The sequence below is a fragment of the Gymnoscopelus microlampas genome, assembly GCF_963454915.1.
Source record: "Gymnoscopelus microlampas genome assembly, chromosome: 14".
Taxonomy (NCBI): domain Eukaryota; kingdom Metazoa; phylum Chordata; class Actinopteri; order Myctophiformes; family Myctophidae; genus Gymnoscopelus; species Gymnoscopelus microlampas.
In genome coordinates, this window is record NC_139951.1 from 2760852 (window position 1) to 2775692 (window position 14841).

Sequence of the window (14841 nt, forward strand, 5' to 3'; positions counted from 1 at the left end):
GATGACTTTCACAGGTGGTTTGTTTTGAAAGATTGATTTTTTTTTGTGTTAAAGCTGAAATCCTGATCCTTTCTTTAAAGAAAATAAAAACTAAATCACCCCGTCAGCTCTGCTCACCCACTGTGCAGGGAAATGCTTGATTCGTTTATCCGCTACACCGCTCCAGCTCGGCCTTAACCCTTTAAGACCGGGAACGCATCTGTGTGTCATTTTTAGATTTATTTGGGCTGTTAAAAAATAGCATACAAGCTCATTGCGCGGCATCGAGTGCCGCGCAATGAGCTTGTAGATCTGAAAAAAAAAGTAAATTGTGAAAATGTGTGCAAATCTTTGAATATATATATTTTTTAAAGCTATATTTGTTTACTTAAATCTTTGCTTCTGGGGGGTCCCTGGAACGAACTATTTTAAGATGGGGGTCGGTGGCCAAATATGTCCATTTTGGGTGGTCCTTGACATGAAAACGTTTGAGAGATTTAGAAGACATTTGTAGAATCCCCCAGAAACAAAGATTTTAGTTACAAATGTTCACTTAAAAATTATATATATTTTCAAAGATTTGCACGAATGAGCTTGTAGATCTGCTATTTTTGAATAGCCAAATAAATCTAACAATGACACACAGACGCGTGCGTTCCCGGTCTTAATGGGTTAATCAACTTTGACTCAGTGTTGCCATGAATTCCAATTCCTCCGTGGTTTGTCTGGGGGCAACAATGCGCTTCGTTTGCATTTTAAGTGAAATGCTAGAAATAACCGCAGGGTGGTCTTATGCCTCTGCCAACCAGTTGCCATTTACATCTGTTTCTGGCTTGTATAGTATATGTCTGTGGTTCCCAAACTTTTTTTCCTTTTCACTCCGTCCACTACAATGATATCAGATGTATCAATATACATTTATCTCAGATTTCTTTTCCCAGATTGCGTTTTTTGGTGAACACGAGCTATATTCAACTGACGATAACTACAGAACGGACGTTCACGCTTACAATGTTGGCAGTAGCGGATGAATTAGTTAATTAATACCTGGCAATGAATGTGTGAATTTCGTCGACAAAAAATGTGGTCAACTTCTTTTTTTCACTGACGAAAACTAAATAAAAACAAGATAAAAACTAAGCTATGATGACTACATATACAAATAATAACAAGTAAAACCTGACTAAAATGTTAGGTAGGGACTAGTGGAGAGGAGATCCAGTAGAACTAAAACAAGTCATGTTATGCTTGGCGTGTGGGTGTCCCGCTCTCTAAATAGCCAATCTACAAGCTCACAACAACGCATCTGAAATGCATTGTGAGCTTGACTAAATCGACTAAATCAACTGTAGATTTAGTCGACTACAATTTTTTGCACACATTTTTACGATTATTTCAAAATAGCAGATCTACGAGCTCAAAGCGTGGCACTATGAGCTTGTAGATCTGCTATTTTTGAATAGCCCAAAGTATAAAACTGTGTAAACAAAGTCAAGGTTTGAGGCGCTCTAACGTAGGGTGGAAGACCGTTCCACAGTTTGGTTGTTACAGTGGAAAATGATCTATCTCCCCCTTCAGCCTTGACTAAAACCAGCGGTGGAAGAAGTACTCTGATATGTTGATTAAGTAAAAGTAGCAATACCACAATATAAAAATACTCTGTTACAAGTAAAAAGGCCTGTGTTCAAAATGTTACTTGAGTGAAAGTACAAAAGTAAAAGTACTAAAATGTCTGAAAATAGCAGATCTACAAGCTCACAACGTGTCGCATCGCGACGCGTTGTGAGCTTGTAGATCGTCTATTTTCAAATAGCCTATGTATAAAATAGGGCTTAAGTGGTTAATGTATGTTTCATTATATAGTAATTTATATCTGCAAAGTAACTAGCAACTTAAGTTTTCAAATAATTGTAGTGTAACTGGAAATACTCCAGTAAAGTAAAAACACCTCAAAATTTTACTCAAGTACAGTACTTGAGTACATGTACTTAGTTACTTTACACATCAAAAATGTTGCTGTCAAAATGAACGCTGGACGTGTGTGTGTGTGTGTGTGTGTGTGTGTGTGTGTGTGTGTGTGTGTGTGTGTGTGTGTGTGTGTGTGTGTGTGTGTGTGTGTGTGTGTGTGTGTGTGTGTGTGTGTGTTTTTTCAGATCACAGGTAACCTGGTGATGAGCAAGCTGAGGGTGGCAGAGCAGTACGTCCACATCCTGCCCATGAACAGCCAGGTGACCGTGGAGGGGGTCAAGGTCACCCTGCTGGACGCCAACCAGTGAGTCACCCTAACGGGGTCGGGTGGATCCTTTAAGGAACTTTAAACAGTGGTGGAAAAAGTACTCAAATGTTTTACTTAAGTAAAAAATATCAATTTTGCAATGTAGAAATACTCTGTTACAAGTAAAAGTCCGGAATTCAAATTTGACTTGAGTAAAAGTACAAAAGTATCGGTATCATAATATACTTAAAGTACAAAAAGTATAAAGTACTAATTTTGCAGAATGTCCCATTTCACACGTTTTCCACCAACAGTACTTGAGTAAATGTACTTAGTTACTTTACACACCTGTGTGTGTGTGTGTGTGTGTGTGTGTGTGTGTGTGTGTGTGTGTGTGTGCGTGTGCGTGTGCGTGTGCGCGTGCGCGTGCGCGCGTGTGTGTGTGTGTGTGTGTGTGTGTGTGTGTGTGCGTGCGTGTGTGTGTGCACGCGTGTGCGTGTGTGCCTGTGTGTGCGTGTGTGTGTGTGTTGTATTCCACAGTTGTCCAGGATCGGCCATGCTGCTGTTCTTGCTGCCTGACGGTCAGACAGTGCTTCACACAGGAGACTTCAGAGCTGACCCCTCCATGGAGAAATACCCTGAGATACTCAGCTGTAGGGTTCAGACCCTGTACCTGGACACCACGTGAGTGACCCACTGACCCTCAAAAGTATTGAAAATTGGAAAAAACTCCAGTAAAGTAAAAACACCTCAAAATTGTATTTATTTACAGTACTTGAGTAAATGTACTTAGTTACTTTACACCACTGCACGTTAGTGACCTTATAACCCCCCCCCATGGGTCATCAATATGTCCGGACAAATGTGTGTTTTTTTTTTTACACACCATTATAGTGTTCTTATTTTGATCATAATATATAATAAACTTTATTTATATAGCACTTTTCAAAAACAGGTTTCCAAAGTGCTTAACAATACAAATACAATACATACACAAGAAATATAAAGGCAATTCAATGATGGAAATTTTAAAAACAAAGCCAACAGAACCATACAAAAATAATAAGACCAAAAATAACCATGTCAGTGACTGTCTCTGTGTCTCTGCAAATGATCCGTCGATCCGTTGTGAGCTTGTAGATCTGCTGTTTTCGGCTTTAGCGTTGGGGTTAAAAATGTCAGGGTTGTACAAATTGCATTCATAAAATCACCGTCTTAAAATATTGATGTCCTCACAACCAGTTGCCACAAGTTTAGTAATACAAATACCTGTGTGTGTGAGAGAGATAGATATATATATAGAGAGAGAGGTTGAGAATGTGTTCTGTACGGAAGCATGTGAAAAAGAGAAAGTAATTGTGTGTGTGTGTGTGTGTGTGTGTGTGTGTGTGTGTGTGTGTGTGTGTGTGTGTGTGTGTGTGTGTGTGTGTGTGTGTGTGTGTGTGTGTGTGTGTGTGTGTGTGCGTGCGCGCGTGTGCGTGTGCGTGTGCGTGCGCGTGCGTGTGTGTGTATTGATCTCTCTCCTCTGCAGCTACTGCAGTCCAGAGTACACGTTCCCCACGCAGGACAAGGTGATCAGCTTTGCGGCCAACACGGCCTTCGAGTCGGTGACGCTCGCCCCGCGCACCCTGGTGGTGTGTGGCTCCTACTCTGTGGGCAAGGAGAAGGTGTTTCTGGGTGAGTGCTGCCAACAGCGGAACCACTTCAAAAACCTTCAAAAAAATCCAAAACTGTTACTTTTCAGGATTCAAATTCAAAAGTATCAAAAGCAGCAGATCTACAAAAACGCGTCGCTTCGTGCCGCGTTTCGAGCTTGTAGATCTGCTACTTTTGATGCTTTTGTGTGATGCGGTAGTATGATTATAGGGCCTTCATTTACGGAAAAAACACAAAAAGTAAGAATAGGGAGATAAGAGGTTTCTGCCCGACAGCAACGATATACTACACTAGGCACCCTAATTTTGTTTCCCTCTACACCAAATATCTTGTTAGATAGAATGTCTATTAGGGGTGGGACGATATATCGATATCGCAATATATCGCGATACTTCCTCCCGCGATAAATAATCGATATACTGCTGAAAAATATCGATATTAAAAAAAATATATATATATATATATTTTTTTGATACGGTGTTTTTTTCTGTATTTGTGTAATGATGATTTTGAACTGTTTGGTGCTATTATATGTGTTTATGAATTGAACACAAGGACTATCGTGATATATCGTTGGTGAAATTTCATGCAATATATCGTGATATCGCAATATATCGAATATCGTGATATTATTGTTATAGAGGGCCTAATATCGCCACAGATATCGTATCGTGAGAGACCCATATCGTCCGACCCCTAATGTCTATCTAACAAGACATTCTTGAACACAAACAATAGTAGATGCACAAACTAAAGCTCAACAACAAGTATTGCAGCATACAGATCACAGGTACAGGAAGAACCGCCTCCTCCATATATGGCGACTGCCAATTATGAACAGAATTTTGCCAATGCCTTAGCTCTTGGCTTTGGCATTAATGCAATCTGCAGGCCTCTCACAAATGATTAATGGACATTACCGAAGCTTCCAAATATGAACACAAGCTTTAGTTTTCAAGTTTACATTTATAACCAATCTGTATAATAGCATCATTAAGGCGTTGGTACTTAAGCACCTTGGTAAAGGAATGCCTCTTCCAGGCTGTGGTCAAATGTACATGCCACTTCCAAAATGGTCACTTCTCTACTGTCCTCATCAACAACAACATCTGGTGTATTAGCTGTGACATCTGAAAAGGCATCATTTTCATTATTGCGCATGAACATGGCAGTTGAAACACAAGACACACACACACGCACGCACGTACGTACGCACGCACACACGCACGCACGCACGCACGCACGCACGCACACACACACACACACACACACACACACACACACACACACACACACACACACACACACACACACACCTGTCTGCAGTGCACATTTGTCCACCAGATGGTGTTGAAACCCACAAAACAGACTCTGGCTGAAACACAGCTTCTCTGAGCCACTGCTGCAAAAACAAATCCATGATATCTAAGCATTACTGATGATAATCAAGAATCTCTATGTGTAAATATATTTTTTTTAAAGCACCTATAGCCATCCCCATAATATCTATATGGATATTATGTGGCATTATCATCCAGTCCTACAGGAAAATGTGTATATATATTTTTTGTTTTGTTTTAGCTTACAGTAATTGCTTAGGCTAGTGGTTCTCAAACGTTTTCATGTCAAGGACCCACACATTGATATGTATTTGGCCGCGGACTTTTGTGTCATGGACCTCATAAGAGAAAAGAAGCTCTCAACGAGTCAAAAAATAAATCTTCAGTGTTTAAACTACTCCTCATTTTTGCTGGAGATTGATTGATTGATTGCACACGCACAAGCACACACACACACACACGCACATACACACGCACGCACGCACACGCACACACGCACACGCACACACAATCGTTACGTGCCTTGTTCCCACATTATTATTGACTGACACAGATTACTCAAATGAACTGAACTGAAGGACTGACAACAGGTCAGTGATGGCCATAATTCACGCAAGGCCTCATGGGACACTGGAAACTCGTGGATATGTACAAAGGAGAAAAGGGAAAAACAGCGCTCAGAGAATGACGCATCCTTTCGATGGGAAGTTTACTTTTACCTCCCCTTGTGGTCTCCTGGTAGATGTTTTTTTCAGGCCAATTTTTAAAGAAAACAGTGATTCAAATATGTTTTTATGTCAGGGCATTTCACATTTTGGTGGCAGAGTAGTACGTTTGTTGGCAGAGCCCCTGGAACCCCCTCAAGGACCCCGCGGGGGTCCCTGGATCCCACTTTGAGAACTAGTGGGCTTAAGGTTAAATGCTTATGGGTGAATAGCGAAAGGAAGCTCATGAGTGTGTGTGTGTTTGTTTTCAGCGCTGGCGGAGGTGTTGGGGTCCAGGGTGTGTCTGTCCCGGGACAAATACAACACCATGTGCTGCCTGGAGTCGGACCGCATCAGACAGCTCATCACCACGGACTGGAAGGCAGCACAGGTCCACGTCCTGCCCATGATGAAGATCAACTTCAAGGTAAAGGTTCAGGCTAGCTCTAGTCCAGAGCGTTAGAGATATGAATTACCATTGACCAAATGTGTAGAGGGCGCAGGTGAGTACATGAAATAATTTCCGTCTGGTGGGCATATTTTATGTTCTGCCCAAAAACTGTATTATACAGAGAAGGTGGTCCTGAGATGTTTCCCACCGTGGAGAATAGTCTTTCAACAACACAAAACAGCCTCTGTTTTGATGAGTAGCAAAATTGTTTCCTTGTTGGAGACCTCGCACAGTAGTGGTATTTTCAGTCCATGGGAATAGCACCCGCTCCTAACAGAGCTTTAGAGAGAACTTGCTAACGCTCTGGACCAGAGCTGGGTTCAGGCATGCAAACGAAAATTACGAAAACAGGTCATTTGTGTGAATCCGAGGAGAACATTTTAGGGGGGTTGTGTCGATTGTAAAGGCTGTGCATGTCGATCGCACGTGCAACTCACAAGATAAAGAAGGATGTTGTTGACAAACTGCGTTGACTAATCGTAATAAGTGAAACTAATCCGTGTTAAGTCTTATTTTTAAATGTTTAAATAACTGAAGTTACTAGCTGTCTGCCCTGAAGCGGTTGGGGAAGATGATTGAATGAAAATAGCCGATCTACAAGCTTTACAACGCATCACCTTGCGATGAGTTAATAGATCGGCTTGTAGATCTGCTCTGAAAAAGTTTGCTTTTTGTCGTCTAAAACTCTTTCCCTCCTGTGGAAAAAAAAACTATAAACTGCAGCCTGAGCACTTTCTAAAAGTGTGGGTTGTCAATTATTTTGAGATTTTGATTAATTACACGTCCCCCTAATGTGTAAATTAAAATGTTTGTTTAGAGGAGGCTCATCAAAGGCATGGGAACATTAAAGTGTAGCTAATTAATTACATCCTTATCTCCCCGCAGGCAGTTTAACTCAATGTAATTATGTGCGCTGTATTTAATGATAAACATGCATATCCTACTATATGCAAATGTAATCTATACAGTGACTGTGGAAGTTTCACTTTATTCCTGGCATTGCAGTATTGGGCATTACGTCATTATTGGGGAAGATATTTGAATCTACAAGCTTCTACAAGTGACAAGTGATCTATAAGAGAGCTTGTAGATCTGCAAATTTTGGCGGATTTTGTATAGATGGAAAAAAAGCTGTCCGAGTACAGTTGTAAGTCGAGTTTGTTTTACTAAGTACAGTATAGAGCACGGGTCTTCACCTGGGGGTCCTCAGAGTTACTACAAGGGGGCCACCAAATTGTTGTGCGATAGGAAATATTTTTCATATTTTTGTATTAACCACTAGCAACCCTCGCATCCCTATTCTAGAGGGGAACATTACCCGAAAATAGCAGATCTACAAGCTCACAGAGGTTTGGTGTAGAAGGAAAAAGGAGCAGACCAAGTACAGAGCTGGTGGACAAAGAGTCAAATCTTTGCTTCTGGGGATTCTACAACATTTAAAAAAAAACGTACAGTATGTTGCTATATCAGTGGTTCCCAAACTATTTCATGTCAAGGACCACCCAAAATGATATGTATTTGGCCGTGGACCCCCTCCCCCATCTCAAAATATTTTGTTCCAGGGACCCCCAGAAGTTGTAACAGAGTTAAAAATGTTCGCTTTAAAAAATAATACATATTCAAAGATTTGCACACATTTTCACGATTTAAAAGAAAATAGCAGATCTACAGGCTCATAGCGCTATGGGCTTGTAGATCTGCTATTTTTTTATAGTCAAAGAAATCAAAAAATGACACAGATGCGTTCCCGGTCTTAAAGGGTTTTTATTTGTTTTATTTTAAAAGAAAATCCTCTCTCTCACACTTTATGCCAGTGTGCCACTTTGGCACAGGGGAGGGCCAACATTGGCCCTCCCCTGTGCCAATGTTGGCACCCTACCCCTGGTTTAAGTATAGTTAAGTATAGTTAAGTATAACTGCTGTTTGGATGCCAGTGAAGGTGTTGTGTCTCCTCTGTCAGCATCTGAAGGAGTATCTGAGCAGGTTCTCGGCTCAGTATGACCAGCTGCTGGCCTTCAAGCCTACAGGATGGACCTTCAGTAAGCAGGGGGACAACGTGGAGGACATCCGGCCTCACAGCAGCGGAAACATCACCATCTACGGTACACACACACACACACACACACACACACACACACACACACACACACACACACACACACACACACACACACACACGCACACACACTAGGGCCTTTACTGTTCCTAATTCGTAGAATTTGTTGCGCCCCCCTATGGGTGGAAGTGAAATCACTTTAGCTCTGCGTTGATTAGTGGCCTCTCAATGTGTGTTAATTTGGGACAGATAGAACTCTGTGCCATTTTCTGCCAAACGGGACCCTCCCACAAATTTAAGAAGCCAATCGTAGCCAATCGTAATGGAATATGAAACATCTGACTGATACATCTTGATCACATGACCAAAGACGTAGTCTTTTTCGGGTTTTTTGAAGACAACGAGAAATGGCGGAAAATCTTGAAAGCAGAAATGGGCGGGGCCTTAATATAGGGATGTTCCCAGCGGTTAATTTCACTGACGTATACACAACACTTCTAAAAACGGTTATTCGAGTAATCGAAAATGTATTAATTAATTAATTGAACACCCATAAAATAGCCAAAACTGAGCACATTTCGATCTATAAGGCAAGGCCAAATCTCATTTGAAAAAAAAATATTATATGATATGAAAAGCCATTTAAATGTTTATATTATTGGAATCTTACACACCTGCTCCCAAATAATGAATTACAACATTCCAGTGCGCAGTGCAAAAGTAACTCATACCAATTAGCGCAAGTCAGAGACGGTTGGAACGAAGCTGACCAGCTGCCCTTAAAGTTTGACATGACATATAGAATGGATCTTCAGCCAGACTATTGTGATTGAAAACGTAGGGCTATGCATTCTTCATCTCCTCACCTCAAAATAAACGCTGGATTATTTCTTTAAAATCGACCGGATCACAGGCAGCGGGCAGTAGGCTACGAGGTAACATGGGCGATTCACATCCAGGTCTCTATATTAGATGTGATTTCTCCATCGCAACGCTTTCCTATCAAACAAAGTAATCCAAACTCTTTTTTTCAAACCGACAGTGTCTGTCTGTAGCTTCAGTAGGCTGTGTTAGATTCACTCACTGCCAGGTGGTCAGCACTGCGCAGATCAGAGTGACGGGCAGCTCAAATCACCCTTGCCTCAATACTTAATTGGCATGTAACGTTGGTACAAAGATGTTCACATATCAGTGCACCCAGCACCACAAACAGCTGTGTGACCAAGTTTACTGAAGAGGCTAGAGCAGGGGTCTTCAATGTTTTCAGGCCAAGGACCCCTTGGCTGAGAGCGAGATAAAATCGATTTCATAGGCAGTAGACAGGAGGGATTTCAGAAAAAAGGCCTTCTATAAGGAGGTTAGAGGCATTTGGGGGTAAAAGTTGGGAACAAAGCCATTTTACATAATTCAAGGGTGCTGAATCAGAAAAACACTGTTCCCAAGCAAAATTCGTAGTGCTTAACCTCCTAATTTGCATATCAAAATGGCTGCCGATTTTGAAGTATTTCTTAAATAACTCTATAACAAAGCAATCAAATCTGACAAATAAAGTGTATATATTTATATTCTGAGGGTCAGACAATGTGTGGAAGGTATTTATAATGTAATAGATGTAAATAAATATGCAAATTAGAGGCCACTATTACAGAAAACGGTTTCGTACTTAAAGTGATCCATCCGCATCCCCCTTATTTTATTTTATTTCTACTTATCTGTATTTTTACCATCCTTAGGACATCTAAAATAAATATTTAGATGATGTAAAAATCCTGGTACATTTGGCCCCTGATGACCAAAAAATAAATGTGACGTTCCATAAATACGCTATCATGGGGATTTCTGCCTTGTATAACTCACCCCCAGGAGGAGTTAGAGCCACAGAACGGGTGCACTACGTTAGTCAGACAGACCATTCCTCCGACAGCGCATGCCTCCGACGTTTACTATACTAACCCTATACCAAACCCTAACCCTAACCGCACGCGGAAGCCACGTAGTCGGAGTAATGGGATGTCGGACTTACGTATTGTCCCCCCACAGAACTGGTACTGATAACTGAACACAAACTACTTTCAACACAACTATATAGAGTGGGATGGGGATGGCTATAGGTACACTTAGATGGCCAACAGGGAAAAAAACTATTGGTCGTGCACACAAAAACTATTGGTCGTGTACACAGTGGTTAATCCCAATGGTCTGAGTATCTACAGGGCTGACAAGGGACTAGTACAGCCTAGTACAACCTAATAGAGCCTAGTACAACCTAGTCTTAACTAGTCCAGTCTGTTCCATGCTAGTATAGCCTATATCGCCGTCCCCTAGTCTGTTCCATCAAAAGGCTGGACTAGGCTATGGGTGTACTAGGCTTTACTGTTGTAGACTCTACTGGTCTCTAATAGACTGTTTTAAATTCCAGTAGGCTGTGCTGGTCTGTACAACGCTATATTAGGCTGTACAAGGCAGATCTGTACTATGGTCTACAAAGGTTCATGCAAAACTATTGCTCGTGCACACACAAGCTATTGCCCGTGTACACAGTGGTTAGTCCCAATGGTCTGAGTATCTACAGGGCTGACAAGAGCCTAGCACAGCCTAATAGAGCCTACTAGAGTCTAGTACAGCCTAGTACAGCCTAATCTATCCTAGTCCAGCCTTATCAGTCCTAGCATAGCCTTGTACCCCCTCCCCTATTCTGTTCTCCCAAAGGCTGGACTAGGCATGGGTGTACTAGGCTGTACTATACTAGATTCTACTGGTCTATAATAGGCTGTTTTAAGCTCTAGTAGGCTGTGCTAGGCTGTACTAGGCTCTATTAGGCTGTGCAAGGCAGATCTGTACTATGGTCTACAAACGTTCATGCAAAACTATTGCTTGTGCACACACAAGCTATTGCCCGTGTACACAGTGGTTAGTCCCTATGGGTTGAGGATCTACAGGGCTGACAAGAGCCTAGCACAGACTAATAGAGCCTATTAGAGTCTGGTACAGCCTAGTACAGCCTAACATATCCTAGTCCAGCCTTATCAGTCCTAGCATAGCCTTGTACCCCCTCCCCTATTCTGTTCTCTCAAAAGGCTGGACTAGTCATGGGTGTACTAGGCTGTACTATACTAGACTCTACTGGTCTATAATAGGCTGTTTTAAGCTCTAGTAGGCTGTGCTAGGCTGTACTAGGCTCTATTAGGCTGTGCAAGGCAGATCTGTACTACAGTGGGTGACCATTGACTTTGTCGCTTTTCATAAGAGAATCACTTCACTCATTTGCCTCACCCGCTTTGCAGTAAATTTAAGTTCCAAATACTACCACAAGGTGCCGCTTTGGAGTCACTTTTTTGTGACAGAGAGACAGACAGACAGACAGACAGACAGACAGACAGACAGACAGACAGATAGATGTCTTATATTATTATTAATAATAATAATAATAATAATAACTAGCAATAATTACGTGTGCTTAGAGCGTTTAAATTGGGTTTTCTGTTCAGCGTCAGGCAGTCAGGAACGCATCTCTGTCATTTTAGAAATGTTCAGACACACATTGGTTTCTGTCTGTCTGTCTGTCTGTCTGAAAAGTCTGTGGAGAGAGAGAGAGAGACAGACAGACAGATGTCTTATATTAATTTTTTTCCCGCATCAATTTCTGTATAGTAGGATTCTACCTCTTTCCTCTGTAGATGCAATAGTCCAGTTAGTGTAGCGGTTAAAACTGATATTCGGCGATTTTACGACCCGGGTTCGAATCCCACGCTATAAGCATGCTGACCTGCTATTTTTACTTTTACTTCTACTCCACTACATCTCAGAGGAAAATATTGTACTTTTACTCCACTACCATTATTTGAACGCTTTAGTTACTAGTTACTTTGCAGATATAAATCATTACATTATAAAACATACATTATTTGCCCTATTTCACATAGTCTATTTGAAAATGGCCGATCTACAAGCTCACAACGCATTGCGACGCATTGTGAGCTTGTAGATCAGCTATTTTCAAACATTTCAGTACTTTAAGTATATTTGCCAATACTTTTGTACTTTTACTTTGATTGAACTCAAGTAACATTTTGAGTTCATCCATGACCGTAACAGACGACCGTCATGTGATCCATGGCCAACAGCGAGGCGTTTGTTTTCATTCTTATAAGACCGCGTGGCTCATTTATATGCACGTGAAAGTAACTAAGCGGAAAGTAACTAAGTACATTTACTCCATGTCCACTTGTTGCTGACGGCACCGGCTTCGAATGCTATCAATGCATTGAATGGGAGATTATCACGTTTTATCAGACCATTGAATGGGCGAAGTAGGCGAGCTACCGTCTACCCCGCGATTTGTCAGACCATTCATTGGGCGTAATCAGGAGCTACTGACCTACCGACGGAGGCGGAGCAGTCCCCACAACAATATTTACGATTCTGTCCATATCGGTACATAACTCGAACGGCGCTGAGTAGGCACAGGCGAGGGTCGCACCGCTCCGGACGGCAACTCAGTCGCCTTAGCTCCTTCGGTGGCCCGTCGCGGGGCTCCACCTCGCCTGAGACTGCGCGCCTCCGTCATGGTCCGAAACCGAAACAACCAAAACCAAAACCGAAACTAAAGTATTTAAGTCATCTCCGTCGGTAGGTCAGTAGCTCCTGATTACGCCCACTGAATGGTCTGATAAATCGCGGGGTAGACGGTAGGTCGCCTACTTCGCCCATTCAATGGTCTGATAGAACGTGATAATCTCCCATTCTATGCATTGATAGCATCCGAATCAGGTTCTGACGGTGGTAGTGTAGGAGCAGCGCTGTAAAAGCCCCAAGCGTCATCGGTGCAGTAAAGATGCGTATTTGGTTGTACACACGGAGACGCAAGGGTGGCGTTTTCAGTCGGAATTCAAATCATGATGCAACACTTTGTGAGCTTGTAGATCGGCTATTTTCACTACTTTTATTTATGGGACACTGTTGTACAACAAAGTAGAATTCATTTGTGAAGAAAGAAAAACCCATTAACAGTTGAAAATAGCCTACACCAGAGGTTTTCAACCAGTGGTCCGTCATTAACATAACCGGTTTGGCAAGAGACTGGGCCAGTGTTGTAGGCTAGTGCTAATTTTGGAAGTGGGGGAGCGCGGTTCTTGAGCGGATTGGAGTTTTTTTTTTGTTACTTTATCTCGGTTTTAGGGTTAAGCTCTGATCCACCCGTCCCCCCCTCCCACGAAAGCCCCCCGACCCCCCGCACGCAACCACTCCGCCGCGCTGCGCCAGGCCGCGCTGCGCTAAAACGCACTGTCTGTGCCTGTGGTGGCCTACTGAAAGCTAATAACATAGTAGTATGACAAGGGTGCAATTATATTCAATGATATTCAATTGTTTTGTGGAAAACACATGGCTCATCATGCTTAATTAAAGAGAGACTCACTTGCCTTTTCTTAGTGCTTTTCATTGTTTCGACAGAAGAAATTGTAAACATTTAGCCAATATTCGATCATCATTAAATAACAGGCAGTGAATTGACAAACTGGTGACAGCATGTCATGGATAGCACATTAATTCTTAAACAATATTGAGGTAGGCCTACACGTTTAAAATGAATGACTTGTATGCTCATCGCGTGGGATTCGAACACGGGTCGAAAAATCACCGGTCATCAGTTTTAACCGCTACACTAGCTGGGCTGTTTCATTTACAGAGGAAAATGTTGGAATACTACTACACAACAATTGATGCGAGAGAAAAAAAACATATAAGACGTCCGTCTGTCTCTCCACGGACTTTTGAGACAGACAGACAGACAGAAACCAATGTGTGTCTGAACATTTCTAAAATGACAGAGATGCGTTCCTGACTGCCCGACGCTGAACAGAAAACCCAATCTATTGGCAAGAGAAAAAAATACGTTTATTTTCCCGTCTCGTTTTATCAATTAAGACGTTAAAATTAAACTAATGTTAAGCGCAGCATCATGCTATCTAACTTTATTTGCTTAATATTTTGCTTAATATAAATGTCACATCTTGTACTGTAAGCAACATACAGGATCTTTCTCTGTCTTTCTAGGAAAAACAGTGCCTAAAAACCCCAAAACAAACAATTTTGCTATTCAAATGAGCTATTGGCATGATAAAACATACGTTTACATTTTCCAAAGCATGTGTCAAAACATAATACAAAAGTGTAAAGTAATGTATGTACAGTTTGGAGAGGATATACAGTAACTAGTAACAAATATATTCTTGCTGTCTGCTGTGGGCTGTAAGCAGCTGTAGGCAGTAGACCGCTGCTGCCCCTAGTGGCACAGAGTGGAAATCATACATGCCCTGCATGAAACGCATGAGAAGAATGAAAATAAACGACAAAGTCAATGGTCACCCACTGTATGGTCTACAAAGCTTCATGCAAAACTATTGCTCGTGCACACACAAGCTACAGTATGGCCCGTGTAC

The 14841-nt window shown here is 41.8% G+C and overlaps 1 protein-coding gene across 1 annotated transcript in view; it reads left to right on the forward strand.

Annotated features, from left to right (window-relative positions):
- Positions 1-14841, forward strand: part of dclre1a (DNA cross-link repair 1A (PSO2 homolog, S. cerevisiae)) — a 30992-nt gene that overhangs the window by 11522 nt on the left and 4629 nt on the right. The window contains exons 9-13 of the mRNA XM_084077609.1: positions 2133-2251; positions 2735-2878; positions 3726-3871; positions 6167-6321; positions 8306-8447. Of these exons, the coding sequence (XP_083933735.1) occupies positions 2133-2251; positions 2735-2878; positions 3726-3871; positions 6167-6321; positions 8306-8447 (706 nt within the window). The remainder of the gene's footprint in view (positions 1-2132; positions 2252-2734; positions 2879-3725; positions 3872-6166; positions 6322-8305; positions 8448-14841) is intronic.